Raw genomic sequence first — 26,156 nt, 5'->3', positions numbered from 1 at the left:
TCATCACACTATTCTTTTGTGTTTTTAATTAATTTGGGGATTTTAAAGAATGGATACTAATCCCAAGGAAATGTGCAAAAGTTGCAGTCCATAAAGAGCATACTTCCATGATAGTTAATGGTATTGCACTGGTCACTGGTATGAAGTCATTAAACATTTTCAAGGATCATTCAAATTCACAATGAAACAAGATCAGTTGCACCAAAGTACAAAGGAAAGTATGGTCAACAATGAAAAATAAAATAAAGAACTGACAAGCTATTGTTGCAAGACAGTCTAATTAATCCTCAGATAGTAACTACAGATCTTCCAAGGGATCTGGAAGGTAGAGGGATTGTTATTAATTCCTCCTTAGTGTGGACTTGGAAAAATAGTAAATGGCTAATTAAAAAAAAAAAACCCACCACTATCACCAAAAACAAAAACTGCTATAAAGAAAAAAACACTTGTCATAAACAAGTCAATAAAAAGAGTGGAATACTGAACAATTGAAAAAGTAGTTTTTACTATGAAATTCACTTTTTTCATTCAAAACTATTAGCAAAAGAAATCCAGATGAGCCTCCAAGACCTGGAGCTTCTTTGTCAGATGGGTAAAATGTCCACTCCTCAAAAATCCCCACATTTTTCACTTCTACTGGGAAGTCTTGTCCCCATTTAGTGAATGATGAATTCTGATAAAGATTAAATTAATATACTAAAAAACAAAACTGTTCTAAAATTACGGATATTCCAAAATAGAGTTAGAATACAATCACATGAACTAGAAACAGCAATAAAAATAATTTAATGGCCTAGAAACTTTCCCAATTTAAATTCTATTGAAAATGAATGAGCAATTATTAAAAGCTAGACTAAGACAAACGATCTATTCTTCAAAAGTATGTTGAATATCTGTTGAGAGCCATCAAACCCTCACTGGCTGACAAAATCACAGTTTGGGAAATTGAGGCTGCAAAAGGTAGCCCCCAGAAAATGAGGCGCCCACTGATCCCCTTCTGTGACTTCTCTTTCTTTAACTTCCCTCACTAATGGGTGATTATTGTTCTCTCTCCAATACAAAAGAAATGATATAAGAGCAAAGGCTTATAGAATAAACATATATCCTACTTTAATCCCCCTGGATTATTACCCTAAAAGAGTACATTCACAGAATTAAAACCTAAAGATCAATACCCATTACTCCCCTCCTTTCCCTCTCCACAGAGTCACATTCACTCCCATTACAAGCCAGGCAAGCCAAGAACATCAATCACCTTCAAGCCCAGGTCGACAGGACAGACTTTGCTGGTTTATGTTACAATAGCCAGAGCAATATCTTCAAGTACCCGAGTGAAATACAAGAAAAAGTGACTTGGAAATTGAGGAAAACTCCAAATCTGGCCTGTCATTAAATTGCCCTCTAACTATGTACCTATATGTGAAATGTTTTGTTACCCATCACCTAAGTAATTGTGATCTATTGTGAAAGCAGACCAAAAGTAACAATGATCCTCCTAATTGGTCAACTCCTAGGTCAGGGAGAACTAACCTCTAGATCACCCTGTTTTATGCCATTCATCTATAGAAGCGGTTCTCAACCTCTCAATTTGTAGCAATAAGAATGCATAATGCATATCAGGTATTTACATTCCGAATCATAACTGTAGCAGAATTACAGTTTTGAAGTAGCCACCAAAATAATTTTTTGGTTTGGGGTCATTGCAACATGAGGAACTGTATTGCGGGGTCACAGCATTAGAAAGGTTGAGAACTACTGATCTATAGCAACAATGTTTCATTGACTATCTCCTTAAGCTGTGCATATGTTGTTAAGTTCTATGGAAACATATATGCAGAAAACTGATTGTGTGCCAAAGAAGTATGTAATCACTAATTTATATAATATACGAGCCTCCATGCTATGGCAGAAAACTGTGTGATGCCTAAACTCGTGGGATTGAGTATACAGTGTCTCTCACTCCATTATTCGACTGGACCATCACACTTAGGCAGAGGACCCTCACCCTCTGATTGGCACCCAAACTGGGACCTGAACCCTAGACCCTCAGATTTGATGGCTCTCAACAAATCTCCAATATCATAAAAGTATAATTTCATGCTGAACTACAAGTATTTTAAAGATGTACAAGTTTGAAGAGTTAAGTGTACAAGTCAATATGTTTAATTATTTTACTTGTCCTAAAGCAGCAAACTATTGGAAGAGATCTTTATTTCTGGAAATGTAAAATTTCTCTTTTTCTTGCAAATTTCCTTTATGTTCTCATGAAAACCAGCATGCCATTTTATCAGCTGTAGCATACAAGTAAAAGTACTTACAAATCGAGGTGGCTGTTTACAGTTTCGGGGTTCAATTTCTTGTGATTTATTGAATAAATAATCTGTAAATTCTTTCTCTGATGTATTTCCCATGGGGTTGAGATTTTCAAAGAACCTCTGAAATAAAACCAAGACAGGAGTGGGTAATTTCCATGATCTTCAATATGTGCATAAATTTCATTTAAGAAAAATTCTGAAATTAAGCCATATCCAGGTCTCTTTCATTTCTTTTTTCATTTCTTTCCCTTTTTCTTTTAATTTCTTTTATTTATCTAGTAACAATTGCCTAACTCTCAAGCAAAAGTGGTAGTTAATAACAAATAAGTATTTGGTTGAATAAAGATAGGCCTGATGACCAAGAGGTAAGGCTCAATATCATTTTTCTATGCTCAACAAACAATCATTTTCTGAAGCTCATAACTCATAACAAAGATGGCAGCCAAACTATTCAATGCTCTACAAGCTGTAATAATAAAATAACTTGATTAATTTTATACTTGAAAAAGTAAAAATCAATCTTGTTACTCTGTTAGCCATATCTTATGAAAAAGTCATTGTTTAAAATAAATTTAAAACTACTAATTAACTGATCAATGGCAAGCATTATGCCTATATATACAGGTGCAGCTACATGGCTCAGTGGATAGAAAGCCAGGCCTGGAATCAGAAGGACCTAAGTTCAAATCCAGCCTCAGATACTTCCTACCCAATTGTCTAGCCCTTACTTGGTACTGATTCTAAGACAGAAAGTAATGGTTTAAAAAAAATAGGATTTATAAAAGTATACAATTCTGTTATATGAATATAAGTACCTACCACATTCCAGGTAATGTGTGCATGTGTGTGTGTCTCTCTTCACTTCCTTGTCCTTTTTTTTTTTAAGTAAAATTCCAAATTACTTTCAAGGATGGTTGGACCAATTCACAGCTCTGCCAATGTCTTAGTGTGTCTGTTTTCTCATAGTCCCTCTGAACTATTTCATCTTTTGTCATCTTTGTCCACTTTATGGATGGAAGATTAAGCCTCAGAACGGTTTTCACTTATATTTCTCTCATTAGAAATTTTAGAGCAATCTCTCATATTTTTTATAAAAGATTCTGATTCTTTTGAGAATTTTTTCTTCATTTTTTGACTATCCACTGGGGAATGTATCTTGACCTTATATAGCCAAAGATATTAATATTAAAACTATAATACTTTTAGAACTATTATATGTGAATATGTAAAGGATCTTTAATTTCATCAAGATATCAAACTCCCAGTATAAGAACTCCTTACCACAAAAAGCAAAACACTACTAGGGAATTGCTTGATGCACAGAAGCTAAATGGCTCGAGGGTCACTCTGCTAAGGATTGTGAAAGTTAAGATTTTAATTCAGATCTCCCATACCCTAAGTCTAACTATTTACTATGCCACACTACCCTGGGAAAGTCACTTCCTCTTTTCTAGGCCTCAGTTTTCTTACCCATAAAAGAAGGTAGATGGATTACATGACTTCTCCAGAGTCCTTTCCAGTTATAACTAAGATCCTATAACCCTATGGAATGTTAAGCATTGGTTTTTGCTATCTCACATAAAATGTTATTTTTTGGTGGGAGACCAATGATTCACCAGTGTCCGGAGTGTAAACTCCCTTGATTCATGAAGACTGGTAATCTTGTCTATAACTCCTGAGGCCTTGAGAGATCAAATTATTTATCAAGGATTATATAGCTGGTAAGACTCAGAGGCAGTGCTTGAACAAAGCTATCTCTCTATTTAAACTACCTCTCAAAATAGTATTATGGCAAACAAATATGACTATAATTAATTACAACGTGTCAATAAGTGTTTGAAATGGTCATCTTAACATGTAGGAAAAGAAAAATTTTACCCTTATTTCTGATTCTATCCGTAAACAATAAGGCTGATTCTGATACTGCTGAATCTCTCCAGTAATTTCAGCTACTTTCCTTCTTTTACTAAAGTTGATTAATTCTTTCCCTTGTTTCTTAAGGAAGTCATTATTCCCTTCTTCAGTCTTCAGAATATTTGTTAAATATATTCCTAAAGGGGGAAAAAACACACAAAAAATTTTGTTATTCCATTCTCATTTTACCTTACAGTCAATATTATTAGGAAATAAGGATACAGTATAAGACTAGATCTGTAATTAATCAAGAAAATTCCTTGGTGAAACACCTCCTTCTACCATTGTTAAGTTGGCACCTTCTCTACAATTTAGAGTCTTAGAGAGTAGCCTAGATTCCTAATGGGATAAGTGATTTGCATAGAGAAACATGGCCATAGTATGTTAGAGGCAGGCCTTTAAACCATGTCTTCTTGGTTGGCCCTTAGGCTAGCTCTCTACCCACTATGCCCTGCCCCCTTGAATTAAATGTTATTTATTACATATTTTTACCTTACAGGAGGACAGGCATTATTACAAGGTTATTTAATAAGGGCAATCAAGGATTAACTATGAGACTCTGAGAACAATGTTTTAAATATATAATGCTGGTAATTTAACAGGTTAATCCTAATTTATTTAGTGGTGAATATACCACCAAAGAAAAGATTCTTATCATAAACAAGGATTGGGAGGCAGCTTTGTGGTTCAGTGGATAGAGTGACAGGCTTGAGATGGGAGGCCCTGAATTAAAATCTGACCTCAGACACTTCTTGGCTATGTGACCCTGGGCAAGTCACTTAACTTCCATTGCCTATCCTTTACCATTCATTCTTCTGCCTTAGAACTAAGATAAAAGGTGTTTTAAAAAAATAACAACAACAATAAAAATATTTTGAAAATAAAAGAGAATAATAAAAGAAAAATTTCACTAAATTTATATTCTAGATTAAGAAACTTATTTTTCATTTGAACGATAAATACTGACACACATCTGGGATAACAGTTCCCCCAACCAACAGTTTTGTAATAGTTCAAATAGCCAAAGGATTTATCACCAGAAGTAGTATTAATCATCTGGTCCAATGCACTAATCTTTACATACGAGGAAACTGAGATCCAGGGAAATTAAGTCACCTGCCTAAAATAAAGGTGGGATTCACTGCCAGGTCTGCTCCCTTCAAATCCAGTATTCTTTCCACTCAGTGACACTTCCAACTCATTCAATCTAACAAATTTTTATTAAGCACCTATTATGCCAGGTGCTGGGAGAGATAAGAGATTTGAGAGCTTAGAGTATAGTAGGAAGAGAGTATAGTAGGAAGACAAGTAGGATTGTACTGGAACCTGCTAAAACTGACTTGTTAAAGATGATTTGTTAAATTTTCAGAATGAGATTTTATACCTTAGACATCAGCAAACACTACAAAACTGGGCTTGATTTATTGTTGTTTAATTATCTAGACTTAAGAAAGTGATGGTAAAAGGTTAATAAAGCAGATAAAACTTAGAAGTGTGTTGTGTGAACTTCCCCGCTTCCCTCAGAGAATCAGTCAATAATTGATAATAACATTTACCAGCACAACCCTGGGGATATAGTATATCTAATAAACATAAGAACAACAACAATAAATATTATGGCAAATGCTTTTGAGAAGTACAAAGTCCCATGTGAAAGTGGAAGAAAATGAATATGGGTTGGTAGAATCAGGAAAGGACTCTTAGAGATGTGGGAGCATTTTTGGGTTAAGCTGAGAAGGAAGAGAAAACATTAGGCAGAGTAAATCATTCGGTTCAGCAGGCACTTGGTTATTTAACACCAAATCCTGCTATGGTACATTGAGTCAATTGCCCAACATACTCTGCTTTTATAGAATTGCCACAAGTTATTTGGACTTTTCTCTCAAAACCTATTCAATTCAGATATCAAAAAAAATCATTCATCATTTCCATGCATAGTAGCAGTTTGTGGCAACTCAAACGTTAGCTATATAAATCATTCATTAATAGCACTAAAGAAAAACAGCTAATAGAAGAAATGTTAGGTCATTCTGAAGAGATTTTTTTTTAATGCCTACTGTTAAAAAACAAAAATAAAAACCCTGCCTACTAAACACAAATACAATATATTGAAAGAAAATATATATATGGCTAGTATTATAAAATGAATATCCAATAACTTACCAAAAAAAGGCACACAAGGTGGGTTGATTGATTTAAGTTTTGCTAGGTATTTTTTAAAGTGATCTTGGCTTAGTTCTACAGCTTCATCTAAAATCTTCCGTTTTCTTTCCTGCAATGCCTTAAAATAAGTATAAATTCTGTCAAAGTTATAGGTTACCATTCCCTTTTAATATGCAACTCTACATGGATCGTATGTGATTAAATTCATGCTAATGCTATGTAAATTTTTTAAACTGGCAGCATCCCTATTTTATGATAATCTAATGTTAACAGCAAAAAAAGTTTTTTTTAACTTATTGAAATAATTTCATTAATTCATTCTAAATGGTATGTAAGAATTTGATTTATATACAACTTTTTAAAAATACATACTACATAAAAGAAATGAGGCCCAAACATATTTAACACACATATCTCTCTTTTCCCCAGCATTTGTATGATAAATTAAAGATTGCCATTGTTTTTGATATTCAATCATCCTTTCATATTTAATTTTGTGTCAGTTCATCTTGTTCCTAAATGTTATGTATGCTTAACTTTTTCTGAAACTAAAGTTTTTATAAACACTTTTTGAGATAAATGAGTCAACCTAAAGGTCTCAAAATCAATCAGGTCTAGTTAGCAGAACAAGTACTTTCCCCAAGTATTTCCTATACTGGTGCAAATTTCTGTTTTTTTCTAACCCTTCCTCAAATAAAAATTTTAAGTGAATTTAATATTCAGAAATTTGAAAAGGCCTAACAATTTTTTATTGTCAATGGTTTTATAGTCCAGAAAATAGCAATACAAAATTTCCCACATTATTCCTTCTTTAATATTTTTCTCAAACAAAATTAAAAATTGGCATATATATGATTTCATCTTCTTTGATTATTCAAGATGATCACAGCAACATGCCACATTCATTTGGAACACCTTTATACTAAGGCAAAGTAGAAAAACCCATTCATCCTATATTTTATATTTACCACTAACCTTAAATGGGGTAGTATCAATTTTCTATTTTTCTTGGTAATTATTTCTATCATAATAAAGAGACATTCTAAATATGTTATTGTCTTTTATTTATGATATATGACAGAACATATAAATGGACCTATGACTTCACTGGTATTCTAAGTGTAGACACCCCCTGTAACAAGGCAGTTGGCAGTTTTCTAGAACTCATTTCTCACCTCAATCTTTGGGATTTCTCTAATTTCTTCATCATGCCTGGGAAGCTCATTAAGCATTCTATAATATCTCATTAGTACCCTACCTCTCTGATTAAAGGCTAGGGCCATGTACAGCAAACTACCATTTAAAAAAAGACTTCAGCTGAGGTATCAACTCATTTTTCATCCAGCTGCACTACTTTGGAATCTCTGACTTTTCTACCATGCCCCCTCACTGGGGACCTTTTTCCTCCCTCTCCTCATTTTTTTGCTTTCCTTGTGTTTTCTATCTTCTATTAGAATGTAAGTTTCTTGAGGGCAGAACCTATCTATCTTTTTACATATCTGTATCTCTAGCACTTAGCACATAGTAGTTCCTTAATAAATATTTATCGACTGAAGGGTTGCCAACACTACTGAAATGTTAATTAAGTGATTTGCCTAGTTTAAGAGATCCCATACAATAGAGGTGGGACTTGAATACACAAGTCTTCTTGGCTTGAGTCTGTCTCCATTAATGTTGTCTCCTGATAATATTTAATACATGGATAAAATACACAAATATATTTTTCTGTATGCACATTGTTTCTTTCTCCAAAAGAATGAAATATTTATGATCTAAGACTTACTTCAAATGTGTGGTCCAATCTATACACAGACACTGAATTCACAGCACTAACTATCTCCAATACACCATTGAAATTGTTCAAATCTTGAAAAACTTGTAGAATTTCTATAATCCTACTTAACACTGCCACTCGTTCTTCAAAGTTTTCTGCTTCTACTATACACCTGGTCAAAAAGAGATACAAGGAAATACTGCTTGAAAATCTGTTCAGGTTTTAAGAATTTTTAAAAAATTATTTAACTTCAAATTTGACATTAGAACTATACCACACACGTACTTACTTTTCAAACCAAAGAGTAAGATTGGTGGTATGCCGAATCATTTTCAATAAATTTGGAGAATTTATTTCCTTATCTTCTTTAGTCCACACACTTCCCACAAGTTCAGAAGGCTGAACTGCCCTGTTGAGCCAAAGGTTAATATAAAACAAGAAAAAATTAAGTTACTACTTATAATAAATTAGAGTAGGGTTAGTCAGTATTAGTATATTCTGAATTCCCCAGTTAAAAAATAACATATACACAGAGCAGCTAATAGTGTTATTGGTCCTTCAGGCCTCTTAGTTACATAGGAATTAGGACAGATAAAAAAATTGGTTCACAGGTTATCTCTAAAGGGGCAAATGAAGTTGGTGGAGTAGATTTCATTTTTCATGCTCAAAGGCAACAATAAGAGCAAGAATTTCAGTAGATATTGGTTCTTTACTGTCACCAAGTCTTTGTCAGTTCTACCTTCACAATGCATCATTCGACCTCATTTTCTCAACTTATATGGCTTCTACCCTAGTTTATACCTTCATCATCATTTCTTGTATGAACTAGTACAAGAGACTCCCCATTTTCATTCTTTCCTTTTTTTCTAATGCATTGTTAATATAGCATATTCCTAAAACACAGCCTGGACCATATACCTCACCTACTAAGATCTTTATTGGTTCCCTAGCATCTGTGAGATAAAATAGAAAATTTTTATCCTAGCCCTTAAAGCCCTCCAATAGTATGCCTCCTAGCTATCTTTCATGTATTCTCCATTGCAATTCATGGTCTCTTGCCAACTTTATTTCTTGAAACTCCAAGTTTGTCCCTTATTTTTTAGGAACTTACTAAAGTCCTCCCCACCACCCCCTTACTTGCCTATCTATCTCAGAACTGAACTTGGAGGTACTTAATGATCCCAGTTTAGATAAGATTAGTATGCAGTCAAGCCTTAAGTACCCTTTTTGTTTTAAAAGGTTATCAACATAAATCAGAGACCCCTCCCAGGTAGTCCAGCCCCAGGCTGGAAACATCTTTTTGTAGCTTCCTGTCAGCAAAGCCCTGGGCTCCTCCTTTCCTTGTATCCAATGCAGAGCTAGTCAATCATTCTTCCATGACCTTTGTTCCCCCAAAAGATATATAAGACCCCTAGTTCTGTTATTCTTTGGAGAATCATTTTGGGCAATGCAAACTCTCGAAGACACTGTTTCCAGAGTCCCAGAGCTTTGGCTCTGTGTGGTATTTAGTACTTGACTCTGTGTGGTGGCTGAATATTGTAAACCTTAAAATTTCTTAGACTTGTGAATGTTGGAAATTTCACCATTGGAATGTGAACCCCATTGGCAAGGGAGGTTCCTCCTCCTCCCTTCTTAAGATTACTTTAGGACAGAAACCTTTTGCTGAACAATGGAAAGGGCTGCAGCATAGATCAAAATTTAATTATACCAATCTCCACCCTACTCAGGGTAACAGGATTTAGGAAGGGCTGCAGCAAAGGATCAAGATTTAATTATTTGAGAATATGACCTTCAACAGACATGTGCAAAGCTACAGACCTCTGGGCAGTCCTGGGTTAAGCTAGAGCCACCATTGGCACAGGGAAGACATGGACAGTGATTGGTAGATGTGAGAATTGAGGGGAGGGAACTTGGATGGTTTCCTTAAAGATAGCGGGGTCTGAGGACTAGAGGGGTGGTTGGAGAGTTTTTGCTCTGAGAGCTGGTGCTCTGAGAAGCTTGCTCGGAAGGAAGCTGGAGGTGGAGGCCCCTGAGACTGTTTCTCCATTTTGGTCACGTGAGTGATAGGGACTGATCTCTTTTCTTTGCCTCAGCTATCTAAAGGCTTGGGCCTTTTGGCCCAGCCTAAACAGAGGGGGTATTTAAGCCCTATTCCCTTCTCTCCCCTTTCTCTCTCTCTCTCTCTCCCTCTCTCTCTCTGTCTCTAATACCTTTCTTCCTCCTGTTTGTAATTAAACTCCATAAAAGGTTGACTGCTGACTTGAGTTTTCATTAAGGAATTACATAGCTGAATTCCTTGGCGACCTTAAATTAATATATATCAGTCTTTTAAAGTGATTTCCTTGTCACAATATTAAGAACTTCTCTCTTACCTGATTAAAGATTTCATTTTTCTGACCATTTTAGTGGTTGTGTGTTTTTCCAAGTCAACACTCTCTCTATCACCTCTCCTCCCATCCCAACTCCTGCCTTCACACTAGGGCACTTTAATATACATACTGATACTCCTGCAAACATTCTAACCTCCTAGTTTCTCAACTTGTTTCACATGACCTGTTCTTCCATGCCATCACAGAGATGGTCATACTGTTCATCTTGCCATCACAAACAAATGCTCTTTCACATTAAGGAATTCTGAAATTCCTTATCTGAGTATAATCTGTCATTCCATCTCTCTCTCTGCCTAGCAACAGAAAATCCTGTTCTTCAACCTTACTGTGTGTGACTTTCAATATTTTTTGCCCCTTGCCTCCTTCCCAGGCTACCATCCTTACTTACACTCTCCTCTTTTCCCCATCTTGATTCCTAGATAAAATAATTCAATTTCACTATTTTCTTCTCTCAAATTCCTCATGCTATCACCAATTTTTTTTCTGACAAATCTCATCCTTGGATTTATTTCTAACATCTAACATTTTATTCCTACTGATGCACTACTGAACAAAATCTGGAAAAAAAAATCGTGAAACTATGCTGATTGGGTCCACCACAACTTTATGTTATGCAATCTGAACTGGACTCTCACTGTAGCAAGGCAGTCTGACTTATTATCCCACTCACTACAGTGCTTTTCCAGACCTTTTCATTCCAACTCAAACTCCAACTGACTTTCCTTTCTCCCAACGTCTTAGCTCCTCCTCCTCTCACTTTGACTTATGTCTTACTGAAAAATTGAAGCCATTTACCAAGAGTTCTCTCTTCTTCCCTCCTCCTCATCTCATATCATTCACATACCTTCTGACACCATTTCTCCTTTGCTCTTGTCTCACTTGAAGAGATGGCCATTCTTCTTGCCAAGAAAAATTTCTCTAAACCCACAAGTGAATCCATTCCATCCCATCTTCTCTAACATTTCCCTTTTATTATCAGTACTCTCTCATATGTCTTCAATTTCTTACTAACAGATGCTTTCCTATTATCTAAAAGCATGCCAATTTCTTCCTAATCCTCAAAAAAATTTTACTTGAACTACCCATTCCCAATAACTACTGTCCTGTACCTCTACCTTTTTTGATTAAGCTCTTGAGACAGTCATCTGCTTCTACTTCCTTTCCTTACAGTCTTTTTAGTTCTGTATTCTGACTTCTGACCTTATCATTTGATCAAAACTGCTCGACAATGTTAGTAGTCATTTCCTAATTGCTAAATCCAATCGACTTTCCTCAACTCATTCTCCTTGACCTCTCAGTAGTCTTTGACACTATCATCCTTTTCTCCTAAATATTCTCTTCTTTCTAGGTTGTTGTGACATTGCTCTCTGGTGGTTCTCCCCCTCTGGGTGTACCCATTCCTTCTTTCTCTTATCCTGGATATTCATACCCATTGAGCACGGGGGCAGGGTGGGTCAGAAAACTCTTGTCTTGGGTCCTCTTCACCTCTTCCTCTATACTATTTCACTTGGTGAAATCAATTTCATGGTTTCAGTTATCATTTATATGGAGATGACTCTTAGATATACTTGTCCAGCCCGACTGACTGGATCCTCCTGACCCTTAGAATCATATCTTAGACATCTTAAACTCAACATGTTAAAAATGGAAATTATCTCCCCCACAAACTTTCTGAACTTCCCTGTTACTGTTGAGGGTATCATTATCCTTCCAATTATCCAGGAGCACCCATAGATGTTATCCTCAATTCTTCATACTCTCTCACTCTCCCCAATATCTAATCTGTTACTAAGTTTTGTCAACTTTACTTTCATAACAATTTTCATATATAACTTCTTCTCTTCTCTGACACTGCCATCATTACGGCACAGGCCCTCATCACTTCTTGCCTGGAGTATTACAACAATCTGATGGTCAGTTTCCCTGCCTCATATCTCTCCCCACTGCAGTCCATCCTCCATTCAGCTGTGCTGTGAAATGGATCTTCCTGACTCCATGTATTCACTGATGGTTGCCCTTCATGCCCAGAATTCTCTTCCTTCTCTTGTCTGTGTCCTGGCTTCCATGGAATCCTTTAAGTTCCAACTAAAATCTCACCTCTGAGAAGCATTTCCTAAAATTCCTTAATGTTACTGTCTTCCCTTTGTAAATTATTTTCAGTATATCCCGTGTATGTCTTGTTTGTACACAGTCATTCTCCAGTAGATAAAATGGTAAAAGGATATAAACAGGAAGTTCTCAGAGGAAGAAATTAAAACTACCTATAGCCATATGGAAAAAATGCTCTAAATCACTCTGTATTATAGAATATGCAAATCAAAACAACTCTGAGATAGCACCTCATACCTATCAGATTGGCCAAAAAGGAAAATCATAAATGTTGGGAGGGGATGTGGGAAAATTGGGACACTAATACATTGTTGGCAGAACTGTGAAGTGATACTACCATTCTGGACTGCAATATAAACAATGCTCATAGGGCCAAAAAACTATAACCCTTTGACCCAGCAATACAACTCCTAGGTCTATATCCCAAAGAGATCAGAGATGGAAGAAAAGGATCTACTCATACAAAAATATTTTAAGTAGCTCTTTTTGCAGTGGCAAAGAATGGAAACTGAGGGAATGTCCAACAATTGGGGAATGCCTAAACAAGCTGTAATGGAATATTACTGTACCATAAGAATGATGAACAGGATAAGTTCAGAAAAACCTGTAAAGATTTATATGAAATTAGGTGACGAGAAGTGAGAAGAACCAGGAGAACATTGTATACAATAACAGAAATATTGTACAATGATCAACTGTGAAGGCTAAATTATTACCAGCAAAGCAAGGTTCCAAGATAACCTCAAGGGACTCATGATGAAAAATGCTATCCATAGCAATAGAAAAAATTGTTGGGAGTCTGGTTGCAGATTAAAGCCTGTCATTTTTCAAATTGTTTCCTTCATGAATTTTTACTGTATATGTGATATATGTCTTCTTTCACAGCATGAGGAATATGGAAATATGTACTACAAGATAGCACTAGGAGGGAAGGGAGACAATCTGACTCTCAAAATGTCAGACAAAATTATCAAAAATTCTTACTATATGTAATTGAAAAAAGGGTAACCAACAGCTCAGAATAGAAAGTAGAAACCCTACTTAATAGTGTGCTCCACGGAAAATTAGAATGGAGCAAAAAGAACTCAATTACACCATAAGATGATAAGAAATATTAGAAAAAAGTGAAAAGAATGAAAAGGCAGAAGAAAATGTTAAAAATGTAAAAACTGAAGAAAATATAAGTCATCTATCTTTGCAACAAAACCAATTATTTATATATAATAGTGAATATTTACAAATATTCTACCACAAATTTGAAAGAGGTTTTTTTGGAGGGGGGAAAAGTGGGGTATGGTAACACTAGAAAGGGCAACCTACACAAGTAGCTCTCTAATATGCATGCCTTTTAGTTCATGGAAGAAAGAGTTCCTACAGATTTAAGGTTCTTCTTTTATTTGCTAATAAGCTTATTATCTCTCATCATCTAAAACGTTCTGAAAATAACAGGAGCTTTATATATATGACTGGTGAAATGAATACAATTGGATTGCTACTTCACTGAGACTGTCAGCTTTCTCTCTAGATCATGCAAACTGATAATATAATTTTTTAAAAATAAACTCTTACTTTCTTAGAATCAGTTCAAAAACAGAAGAGCAACAAGGACTAGGCAATTGGGGTTAAGTTATTTACCCAGAGACACATAGCTAAGAAATGTCTATGGCCAGATTTGAAACCAGATCCTTTCAACTGTATAAATAAAAACTCTTCCTCCCAGGACCATGAACTTTCTGCTCATTCAAGCCAACCCATTAGCAACCGGGAACTAGAGGTTATGGGTCCAGGTCAGAGAAATTTTGATTGGTTCCTGAGATGTGATAGATCAGCCAACAGGAAAAGGAAGTGACATGAAGAAAAGGGGCTTTTGGGGGCTGGTGTTCTGGTTTAGAGCTCACTCTCTAGAGGTTCGTGGCTCAGGCAGAAGATATTCTCATGGGCTGGAAGGTTAGGAAATATTTTAAAATTTCTTTCCTTCTTTATTTCTTTCTTAGACTATATTTATATCAAAATTAAATTATTAAAAGCTACTATCATCCTCATGACTTAAGGGTTAGTTATTTTATAAATGATGATCACAATAATCTTTTTTTAAACTAATATATTTACAAACAAATTTCTACACATTCCATTTAGCATATTACATTTGATTTAATATTAATTTTTCAATATTATACAACTCTAGACCTAGCACTCTATCTCCTGTGCTACCTAGCTGACACTAATATAATTTCATTTTTAATAAAAGTCTATGGTGACAATATAATTCTGATAGTATACATAGTATGTCATTTGAGATTTTACTTGCACTAGTCAAATTCTATGGTTTAAAAACTTTTATGAAATTATATATATTTGAAATTATTATAATTTTTGCATATTCTATTAAGAAGCAACAGAGTATATAATAGAAAGAATGCTTGGAACATGAGACACAGATTCAAAGCCCAGAACAGATAGTTATGAGCTATATGACTATGGGGTCAAGTAAATCCTCTGAGTCTCAGGTTCCTAATCTATGAAATGGAGATAATCCTTTAGATTTAGATTAGATTAGAAAAACATTTAATTTTTTTTTAAAGGAAAGTATTCCATTAACCTTAAAGTGAGATATAAGTGTGAATTTCCCCTATAGTAGACAGATTTCTTAGAATCTATAAGATATCAATATGCCTAGAGACCCCTGAAAACTGAGTAACAGATCACTTAAATTCTCTACCTGTGGTGGTATTAAATTACCTGTAGAGGTCAGATTCCAGAAGTGTTAGTTGACGTGCAATTTCTATTGGATGAAGGGTCATAAGATCAAATGACTCATACTGTCCTGGTCTGCTAATATGCCACTCAATTGGTGGTGGTGGACTTTCAAAAGTAATATTATGGCTAATTCCATTTGCCTGAGCTTGTTTTTTCCTCTTGATGATTTTAACAATTGATTCTACCCACTTCTTCATGGTTTTTCCTAAAAAATAAAAAAAGATCTGTAGGAAAATCTCATATGCAACCATGCTAATATAATGGTCAAATAATTTTTTGGCAAAATACTTACCTATTTTAGAAGCTACTCTGATCACATAATATACAGAGATCTTGATTATAGCATGTAGAGAAATTTTTTAAAGTCTAGGTTTAAGTTTCATATTAATCTATTCTCATGAAAGTAAAAAAGATAAACTAACAAAACGTGCCACATTTTCAAAGTGGAACTACTTTAAGTCAAATTCTTTTAGGAACACAAAAGGGAAAAATTAAGCCAGCATTAGCTTTGGTGTGCTTAATCAATACCTAATATTGTCTTCAGACAAAAACGTCTTAACTCTCACTTAGAGATACAAAAAAAAGTCCATTTGTCTACACTTTTATTATTTTGATTTAATGATATAATAGTCTCTGACATGTCAAGGAGTAAACTCTATTGCTTATTTTCCTCTCTCATTCCATTATGCCTGGAAATACATTTTCTGTTTAATCATCCAAGGAAGAAAAATATCAAAGGTAAATTGAAAATCATCTAATTATCTAGGGAATGAGTATTAACAGATATTTTCCACATAATTTCTTCAGGCTAAAAGTATGATAGCTGAAAGATAAAGAATTGTCTGGACAACCCCTCTAATAATGCCTTTAAATATAAAATGACCACAAGAACTCAGAAATCCAAATTACAGTTAAAATAATTTTGAAATGATTCCAGATGATTCTTAAAATGAGTCATTTGACAAAGACTACAGTAGAATTCTATTTTGTTCTAAATGTTATTCTATCTACTTTAAAATTAGATGTTTAGGTAAAACAATAAAAACCAACTCAAATTTAAGTAACCATAAAAACTTGAAATCACATACCTTTTACAGTTGATATAAAGGATTCTAATCTTTCAAGTAACTCCAGATCTCTCTCAAAATCATAAAAATGATGTTCTACCCAGTGCCGAAATACATTTAGAATCCTAATAAAATGGAAGGAAACAAAGAATATATTTTATTGTAACCCAAGAACTTAAATATTACTTTTTACATTTTTTTTAAAACTCCTACCTTCCATCTTAAAATCAATACTGGGTACTGGTTCTAAGATAGAAGAGTGGGGAGGGCTAGGCAATAGGGGTTAAGTGACTTGCTCAGGGTCACACAGCTAGAAAGTGTCTGAGTCCAAATTTGAACTCCTGTCTCTGGGCCTGACTCCAAATCCACTGAGCCACCCAGCTGCCCCCTCTTTTTACATTTTTCTAGTACCATAGGGACAGTCCTAAGTACAGGGTCAATATAAAATAAAAAATAGCTACTGAATATTTGTATAACATTTTTAAAATTTTGGCAATATCAAGACAAAAACCCCTCAAACTCAAAGTACTTAATATTTTTTTAAAAACTTTGAAAATCCTTTTACCCTAAAACTAAAATACATTCTTGCTCCTGTGATTAATCAATTAGCTATTTACCATTAAAAGTATTTTTTTTATTTATCTGAATCTATATGAATCTAGTAAAAACATTGAATGTGGGCTCAGAAGAACTAGGTTTGAATTCTGTTTCTCAATAGTTCTTGGGATAGTGAAACTCAATAGGCCCCTGGTAAATAAAAAACCAAAACTCTTCAAACTTCAATTTCCTCACTAGTGAAATAGGGATTTAAAAATACTTTCACTTATAGTGAAAAAATAATTGTTTCCAAAGAATTGGAAATAAAGTCTATCAATTGAAGAATGGCTAAGTAAATTGTGATACATTAGTAAAAGAATATTACTGTGTTGGAAGAAATGATGTATCAATAACTACAGAGAAGCACAGAAAAATCTACATGAACTGTTGAAGGAAGTAAGCAAAACCAAGAAAATAATAACCACAATGTCTATAATAATATAACTAGAAAGAGCAACTACACACAAAAGATTGTAAGTGAATGTAACAAATATACAAAGATCAAGCAGGATGAGAAAGAAAAAATATGAGAAGACATTTACCCATCCCTTCATGGAAGTGGGAGGCCCACAAGGTGTTTAATATTGAATATTGTTTCAGATTTTTAAAAATATTAATCAGTTGCACTGATTTTCCCCCTCTTTCAGGAAGTTTAAAAAAATTTGTGATATGAGAAGGGGAGGAGGAAGGATCCTGGAGGTAACCATGATGATGTAAAAAACAGAAAACATCAATAAAAACTTAATAAAGGATACTTTTACTACCTACCTAACAAGTAGTTGGGAGGATTAAAAGAAATAGCATGCTTATATAAAAGCACTATATATGTTGTTATTAATCTATATAGAATAGAAAATTTAATTTTAAATTCTTAAATAGGGTATTTTAAGATCTACAAAATATGTAGAAACCTTAAAGCTTACACATGTGGTATGGGAAGATTAACTCAGCATTCTGGTAGGAAGAATCTGGAAGAAGGAAAGCTTTTAGGACATGGGATTCTGGGATAATGCCTATGAGTATCATAGGAAGGAAAGAAGAATTATAAACTTTGTATCATCTATATTTTTCTTCTTCTGCCTCAGGGACCGCTGCTTCTATAGACTGGGACTCAAATGGTTATTGCAAAGGCTGATAATGAAGGAACCAATAAAACCCTAAACTCATTATCCAAGTCTAGTAGTGAAAGGCAACATAGTGTAATGGAGAGTGATGAACTTAGAATAGGAGACCTGGGTTCAAATAACACTTCTGACATTTATTAGCTATGTTATGTTGGGCAAGTCATTTAATATCTCTGAAACTCATAAGATTCTTCATCTATAAGTATAGGAAGTTGCAGCAGAATTCCTCCAAGGTCTCACTCAGCACTACATCTGTGATTCTATGACCAATGGATATATTAATCTCAACCACAATGTTGATTAATTGTAGTCTGTGCTATGACACTTCCAAACATGAATGTCTGAAAAAGAATGTTAGTAAAGAAGACGACTTTTCTAAAACAAAACTTATTCACAGTGACCATGGCCAGGAATTGTAAGTTCCAAAATCACTACTAGCAGATTTCAGTAATCCAGAGTGGATTTTTAAAGCCTATTTAAAAAAACAATGTGCAAATTATAAAAAGTTGGAAAAGTGTATTTGCTAAAATTTATCAGATGGAATTTGGAAAGTTCTTCTGCTGTATGAGAAATGCACAAGTTTTCCATTATGAGAAAAAGAAAGCAACTCACTTCTGTTGCTGATACTTTAATAGGCAGCTAAGTGGCACTATTGTGCACAGATTGCTAGGCTTGCCATCAGAAAAAATAGTTCAAAGTTGGCCTTAGATACTTTCTGTGTGATTGATCAAGGCACTTAACCTCCAATTGTTTTAGTTTCCTTATCTATAAAATAGGGATAAACATATAGCACCTATCTCCCAATGTTGTTAGAATCAAATGAAATATTTGTAAAGCATTTAGCATAGTAACTGGCATACAGTAAACACTATATAAATGTTAGTTTTATTATTATTCAGAACATGAGGTTTAACCATGTGTAGATAATTAGTATGGTTGCTTTTTTCTATGCACTTTTAATTTAAATTAATTCCCATCAATTAGTAAGATAATTTTCTTGTTAAAAAAACAAACAACTAATCTCTGTAGTTGTTTGGGTTTTCTTGTGGAAAATCTAAGCTCCTATAAAAATATAGTTACAGAAAAGTTCAAGATAACTAGATAAGGGAAAAAAAAGAAAAAAAATAAGTTCAACAGAAGTCAATGTAAGTCTACTTTTTTGGTCTAGATCATCATAGGGAATTCCTGGTGAAGAAATTGTCTCAAATATAGACAACTATACTGTAATTTATAATCTTAGAAATTTACCTGGGGAATTAAGGTATTAAAAGACTGTTCTCTACTCATTATGCCTCTTAAAGCCTGGATACATATAGACATATGTTTATGTATATGTGTCTATGTATGTATATATATACAGATAGATGTAGGCATAGATATATCTTTTGACATAGATATATGTAATTTTATAAAGCTTAATTATATTTTAAAATAAATACTTGAATACTAATATATAGGAATAAGAAGTATATATCATGTAATTATGACCAGGGCACACTTTGCCACCTGAAACTTCACTATATTTGACAATATTCATTCATAAAGCAAACATAAAGTAGAAACAGCTGCATCTGAGATAAGAAGGGACAAGTTTTGTGCTATGTAGAGAAAGAAAATTGGGTGTAACATGAGAAATATAATACTGGGCTCAAACCTAAGTTGTACTGGTTGGACATATTCTTTGCGAAAGCGTTTCAGATCTGCACTGATTGGTTGTTCTCCTTTCTCCACTGCTAATTTATCTGCTTCTGTAGGTTCTGGCTCTGGGATTTCAAACCTAGGAACAAAGTACAATTAGCACAAATAGTTATTTATGTAAGTAAGAATTACAATGGATACTCTCTAATTTGCCAACCATAACCTCTTTATCCCTCTATGGAAACAATATTAACTAGAAAAACTCAAATAAATATTAAAAAATATAAAACAATTCAGAGTAAACAGCTATATAACTATTTGACTAATTCAACATTCTGTTCCCAAGGATACTTCCTTCCTTAAAAAATATATTTTTGGACTTAAATGGCCATGAGCAGAAAGGTTCTCAGGTCACAGACAGTAAAGGGATCATACAACTGAACAGAAAGAGACTACAAGGATCCCTTTGCAAGCAGAGAGTATACAACTCTGCTGCAATGCCCCATGTGGATCAGGGTTGTAGTCCTGGATTACAGCCAAAGAGCAAGATAGAGCACTAGAACATCAGAGTTTGAGGCTGGAGGCAAATGGGAACTCTAGTCATAGTTCCAGAGTAGAAAAGAATGCTTGTGGTCACCCACAGAGCAGAACACAGGCCAGACCAGACATATACCACTCCTTTGATTGTACCATCTTCAAAGAACTGAAAACTTACAGACCTCTAGAACTAGCTCTGAAAATAGCTTCACAAAAAAACAAGAAGAGCCCAGCTTTAACATAAAGGTAAAAATCAAATAAAACAATAACCAAAATGAGTAAATAAGCTGAACACATAAAGTTACTATAGTAGCAAGGAAGATCAAAATATAATCAGAGGAAGACAACAAAATCAAAACTGCTACATCCAAAGCCTCAAAGTAAAATGTTAATTGGTCTTAGGATCCCACTCCCCCAACAACAACAACAAAAAAAAGCCTAGAGTACCTCAAAAAGGATTTAAAAAATCAAATAAGAAAATCATGAAAAAAGAGGCAAAAGCTTAATATAAAGCAGGTACCAAAAAATAGTGAAGAAATACCACTTTAAAAAAATAGAACAGAAGGAAGCAGCTGGGTGGATCAGTGGATACAAGGCCAGATCTAGAAACAGAAGATCCTAGGTTCAAATCTGATCACAAACACTTTCTAGTTGTGTGATCCCAGGCAAGTCACTTAACTCCAATTGCCTTCCCCTTACCTCTCTGGTGCCTTGGAACTGATACTTAGTATAGATTCCTAGACAGGAGATAAGGGTTTAAAGAAAAAAAGAATAGGCCAAATGATAAAAGAGGCATAAAAATTCAGTAAAGAGAATTCCTTAAAAAGCAAGATTAGCCAAATAGTAAAAAGGGTATAAAAGTTCACTTATAATTATAAAAATAATTCCTCAAAAAGTAGAATTTGGAAATTAACTGCATAAAACATCAAGAAACAATAAAATCAAAAGACTGAAAAAAAATAGAAGAAAATGTAAACTATCTCATTAGAAAAACAATTGACTAGCAATAGATATTGGACAACTTGAAAGCCATGATATTAAAAAAAAAAAAGAGCCTAGACATCATCTTTAAAGAAATTATCAAGGAAAACTGCCCTGGTATTCTAGAACCAAAGGGTAAAACAGAAATTGAAAGAATCCACCAATCATCTAATGAAAGAGGTTTCCAAAATGAAAAACATCCAGGAATAATTTAGCCAAATTCCAGAGTTCCTAGGTCAAGAATATTGTGAGCATCCAGAAAAAAAAACAATTCAAATATCATGGAGTCACAGTCAGAATAACACAAGAATGAGCCACTTCTAATTAAAGGATGGGAAGGCCTGGAATACAATAAACAGAGGACAAGGGAGTTAGGATTACAACCAAGATTATCCAACCCAACAAAACTGAGTATACTCCTTCAAGGGATAAAATGGATACTTAATGAAATAAAAGGACTTTTAAGCACTCCTGATGAAAAGACCAGAGCTGAACAGAAAATCTGACTTTCAAATATAAGACTCAAGAAAAGCATAAAAAGGCAAACAAGAAAGAGAAATCATAAGAAATTCAATAAGATTAAACTGTTTACAATCCTACATGGGAAGATATTTTTAACTCCTAACAACTTTATTAAAATTAGAAGTATACATAAATAGAGGGCATGGGTGCAAGATGAATATGAAGAGATGAGATCTAAAAAAAAAAAACCTAAGCAGTAAGAAAGAGGAATGAATGCACTGATAGAAGAGGAAGTAGAATGGGGCAAATTATCTCACATAAAAGAGGCATGAAAGAGTTTTTACAGTGAAAGGGAAGAAAGGAGAAGTGGAGTAGAATGCTTGATCTTTACTCTCATCAGAATTGGCTCAAAGAGGGAATAACATCTCCACTCTGCTGGGTATAGAAATCAATTTTACCCTATAGGGAACTAGGAGGGGGAAGGAAGAGAAGCGCAGATTCGGGAAATTGGTCGTCAGAAGCAAAACACTTCTGAGGATGGGTAGGGTAAAAAGAGAGAAAGAGTTGGATAAATGGAATACATGGGGAGGGAGGAGAATAGGATGGAGGGGAATAAAGAATAATCATAACTGTGAAAAAATTTTTATAGCAAGTTTCTCTGAAGAAGGCAACCTTTCTGAAACACAGAGAACTGAATCAAATTTATTAGAATACAAGTCATTACCCAATTAATAAATGGTTGAGGGGTGTGAACAGGCAGTTTTCAAGTGAAGTAATTAAAGTTATCTCCAGTCATATGAAAAGTGCTCTAAATCACTCTTGATTAGAGAAATGCACATTAAAAATAACTCTAAGGTACCTCTCCTCACAACATATTGGCTATTATGATAGAAGAGGAAAATGACAAATGATGGACAGGATGAAAGAAATTTGAGGCATTAATGTACTTTTGGTGAAGTTGTGAGCTGTTTCAACCATTTTGGAGAGGAATTTGGAAACTATGCTGAAAGAACTTTAAAGCTGTGCCCTTGAAACTGTTTTCCTTTGACCCAGCAGCAATACCACTACTAGGTTTGTATCCCAAAAAGATAAAAAACAAAAAGTAACAGGACCTATAATGTACAAAAATATTTATAGCAGTTCTTTCTGTGGTGGCAAAAAAAATGGAAATGGAGGAGATGCCCATAAACTGGGTTATGACTAAATAAGTAATAGTATATGATGGTAATGGAATATTGTGCTATAAGAAGTGATGAGCAATATGCTCTCAGAAAAACCTAGAAGAACATATATGACTTGATGTGAAGTGAAATGAACAGAATGAGAACATTATACCAAATAACAGCAATTATTGTACAATCAACTGAGTGACAGCTATTCTCAACAATACAATGATTCAAGATAATTGAGGTATTATGATGAAAAATGCTTTCTACCTCCAGAGAAAGAGTCTAAATGCAGATCAAAGCATTCTTTTTTTTGTTTCTTTACTTTTCTTGTTGTTTTTTTTTAATTTGTGTTTTCTTTGACAGTATGACCACTATGGAAATATATTTTGCATGACTGAACATATATAACCTATATCGAATTGTTTTCCTTCTCAAGGTGAGGGGAAGGAGAAAAGGAGAAAATTTGGAATTCAAAATTTTTAAGAACTAAATGTTAAAAATTGTTTTTACATGTAATTGGGGAAATATATATATGTATATATATATATATATATATTTTTTTTTTTTTAATGAACAGAATGTGTTTGTACCAGGGATTTAAAAGAATGCCTGTTCTATGGAGAATGGGCTGCAAAAAAATTTTTTTAAGTAAATAAATATGTCTTATCCTCTCCACTCCCTTCTATCTGGTAAAAATAATAAAATATATAGCAAAAATAATAAAAATAAAAAAATAAAAAATAAAATAAATAAAATAAAAATAAAATAAAATAAAATAAAATAAAATAAATAAATAACGGTTATATAGCACTTTGAGGTTTACAGATATAACCATACAGCAACATAATAATGAAAGCAAAATGGAACAAAACAGTTGTTCATTAATTGAGGAATGGCTGAACAAACTGTGGAACACAATGGAATTTTGTGTGCCATAAGAGACAAAGAATATTCTAGAATAAAAGAACTATGGGAAAATTTGTATAAAATGATAGAGTGAAATGACTTGAACCAGGTAATCAATTTGTCATGTGACCACAATAATATGAAGGTAAATAACTGAAAGAACTCAAAACTTTGAATAAAGCAGTTATCTATCATGACTTCAAAAGTCTAATGAATGACAAAACGTATTTTCCACCTTTTGGTGGAAATATGATGTACTAGAGCTAAAAAAGAAGGCATACATTTTTAGGTATGGATGATATGATTTGTTTTGCCTAATTACACATATTTGTTATAAGGAATACTTGGGAGTGAAAGGAGGTAATTGATGGGGAATGAAAAGAAAAAATAATAAAGCATTTTAAAAGCTAAAAAAAAGAAAATATCAGATCTCTGATCAATGCATTAACTAATCATGGCTTCAAAGAACTAAAGCATTTATGACAGGTGTGGAATGAGGTATACAGATGTCAGGTATGGCAAATGCTTTGGTCTGTCTTCAGAAAAGGGGTGATGTAAAGTCCTGATAAACTTTCCAATAAAGGGGAGTCACAATAGTCTTCTGAAAGACATGAAGATAAAATTTTTCCCAGAAAAGTTTTTTTTTTAATTTCTTTAAATATCTAAGTATCACGTTCTCTGGAAATGATTATTTTGCTGATAGGCAGTTATCTCTCTCCACCTAAAATTCAAGATGCAAAAAATAATTTTAATCCAACTATTCAGATCTTCTCTAGTTTTTTTTTTTCTAATTGATCACTTTCCCTTCCATTTTTTATGCTATTTGATTAAATGTTTCCTCATTTTGGACATTCTAAGTAAAGGAAGTCATTCCTCTTAGCCAGAAAAGAAAAGATTTGTTTGGTTTTTTTTAAATAAATATCTCCACTGATGACTGATTATGGCATGGAGGTAAGAGAATATATTTTTTGGCTGTAATAAATTTCAAAGAACCAGTTCAAATTTACATTGTCTTGAACTCTAGAATTCATTACCCATACAGTATTCTCACACCCTTCCAAATCCCAACCCTGAATTACTCTCTACCATCCACCTTCTCAACTCTTATTCAAGTGCTGCCGGATGGTTCAAGAGAAGTTACACAACCATCCTAACTAGTTCCATTACAAATTCATGTTATTTAGTCTCAAATTGAGCCCTCCCTGCAAAAAGACAATCCTTTTATTCCTGATTCTCTGAAGCTCTCCGGATGTTGCAAACATTCTCCTCTCTCAAGGCTCCGACAGCACCCCTTCCTCTTACACTCTAATAGGTCTCACATAATACATTATTAAGAGATTAGAGGCTATTGATCATGAGCACCTTCTTCTCCCTTATTTGGAACCTTAAAACTGCATGTCATCAATCCCATTCTCTTTTATTCTGGTTCCTGACAAAGAGGTGGCCTTTTTCCTATCCAAGGCCAATCCTTCTACTTGTACTGTTGATCCCATCTCTGTTGTCAGACTGTCTCCACAATCATTTCCTGCCAATTTCAAAGTTTTCTTCTTTTAGTCCATTCCCTTTTTGTCTAGGTCATCTCTATCCTTGATCTGACTATCCTTGACTTGACCTACTATCTCTTATCAAGCTACTGACCTGGATTTCTACTCCTATTTACCATACTCTAAAAAAGATGTCTATACTTCCTCTACTCTCACTCACTTATTTACCCTTTAAACTTGTTTCCAATATTATCATTCAACTCAACTTGAAAAGGCTTTCTTTAAAGTTAGCATTGCTTTTATTTGTCATGTCTGCTGGCCTCTTCTCAATTCTCCTCATTTTTGATCTTTCTCAAGGATCTGACAATGTCAAAATTTGACATATGATATCCTCTCTGATTTTTGTGATATTGCTCTCTTACGTTCCCCTCTTACCTGTCTTAATCTCATTTTTTGAAGTCATCATTTTTATATCATCATTATCATTATCATTATTGAATCCCCTTACTATGGTATGCCCCCAAAGTCTTTCCTAGATACTTTTCTAACTTCATCAATTCCCATAGGTCCAATAATCATATCTACACAGATGACTCTGATCTACATTTCTAGCCTCAGTGTTTCTCTCAAGCTCTGAGATACTACATCACTAAACACCTATTAGACATTTAAAAAGCTGTCCCTAAAGGTTCTCAAACATAATATGTCCCACACAGAATTTATTATATTTCCCCCCCAAATCCACCTCTCTTCCAATTTTCCTTATTTT

At 34.0% G+C, this 26,156-nt stretch overlaps 1 protein-coding gene across 1 annotated transcript in view; it reads right to left on the bottom strand.

The window, feature by feature from the left end:
- Positions 1–26,156, bottom strand: part of SOS2 (SOS Ras/Rho guanine nucleotide exchange factor 2) — a 129,410-nt gene that overhangs the window by 20,580 nt on the left and 82,674 nt on the right. Inside the window, exons 12-19 of the mRNA XM_001379015.5 lie at positions 19,865–19,987; positions 16,511–16,614; positions 15,405–15,627; positions 8,456–8,575; positions 8,176–8,338; positions 6,393–6,510; positions 4,194–4,366; positions 2,319–2,435 (exon numbers count right to left, since the gene is read on the bottom strand). Coding sequence (XP_001379052.1) covers positions 2,319–2,435; positions 4,194–4,366; positions 6,393–6,510; positions 8,176–8,338; positions 8,456–8,575; positions 15,405–15,627; positions 16,511–16,614; positions 19,865–19,987 — 1,141 coding nt within the window. The remainder of the gene's footprint in view (positions 1–2,318; positions 2,436–4,193; positions 4,367–6,392; positions 6,511–8,175; positions 8,339–8,455; positions 8,576–15,404; positions 15,628–16,510; positions 16,615–19,864; positions 19,988–26,156) is intronic.

Source organism: Monodelphis domestica, chromosome 1 (assembly GCF_027887165.1).
Source record: "Monodelphis domestica isolate mMonDom1 chromosome 1, mMonDom1.pri, whole genome shotgun sequence".
Lineage (NCBI taxonomy): Eukaryota > Metazoa > Chordata > Mammalia > Didelphimorphia > Didelphidae > Monodelphis > Monodelphis domestica.
Note: the sequence above shows the minus strand (reverse complement) of the source record. Positions and strands in the feature narration are given on the sequence as shown.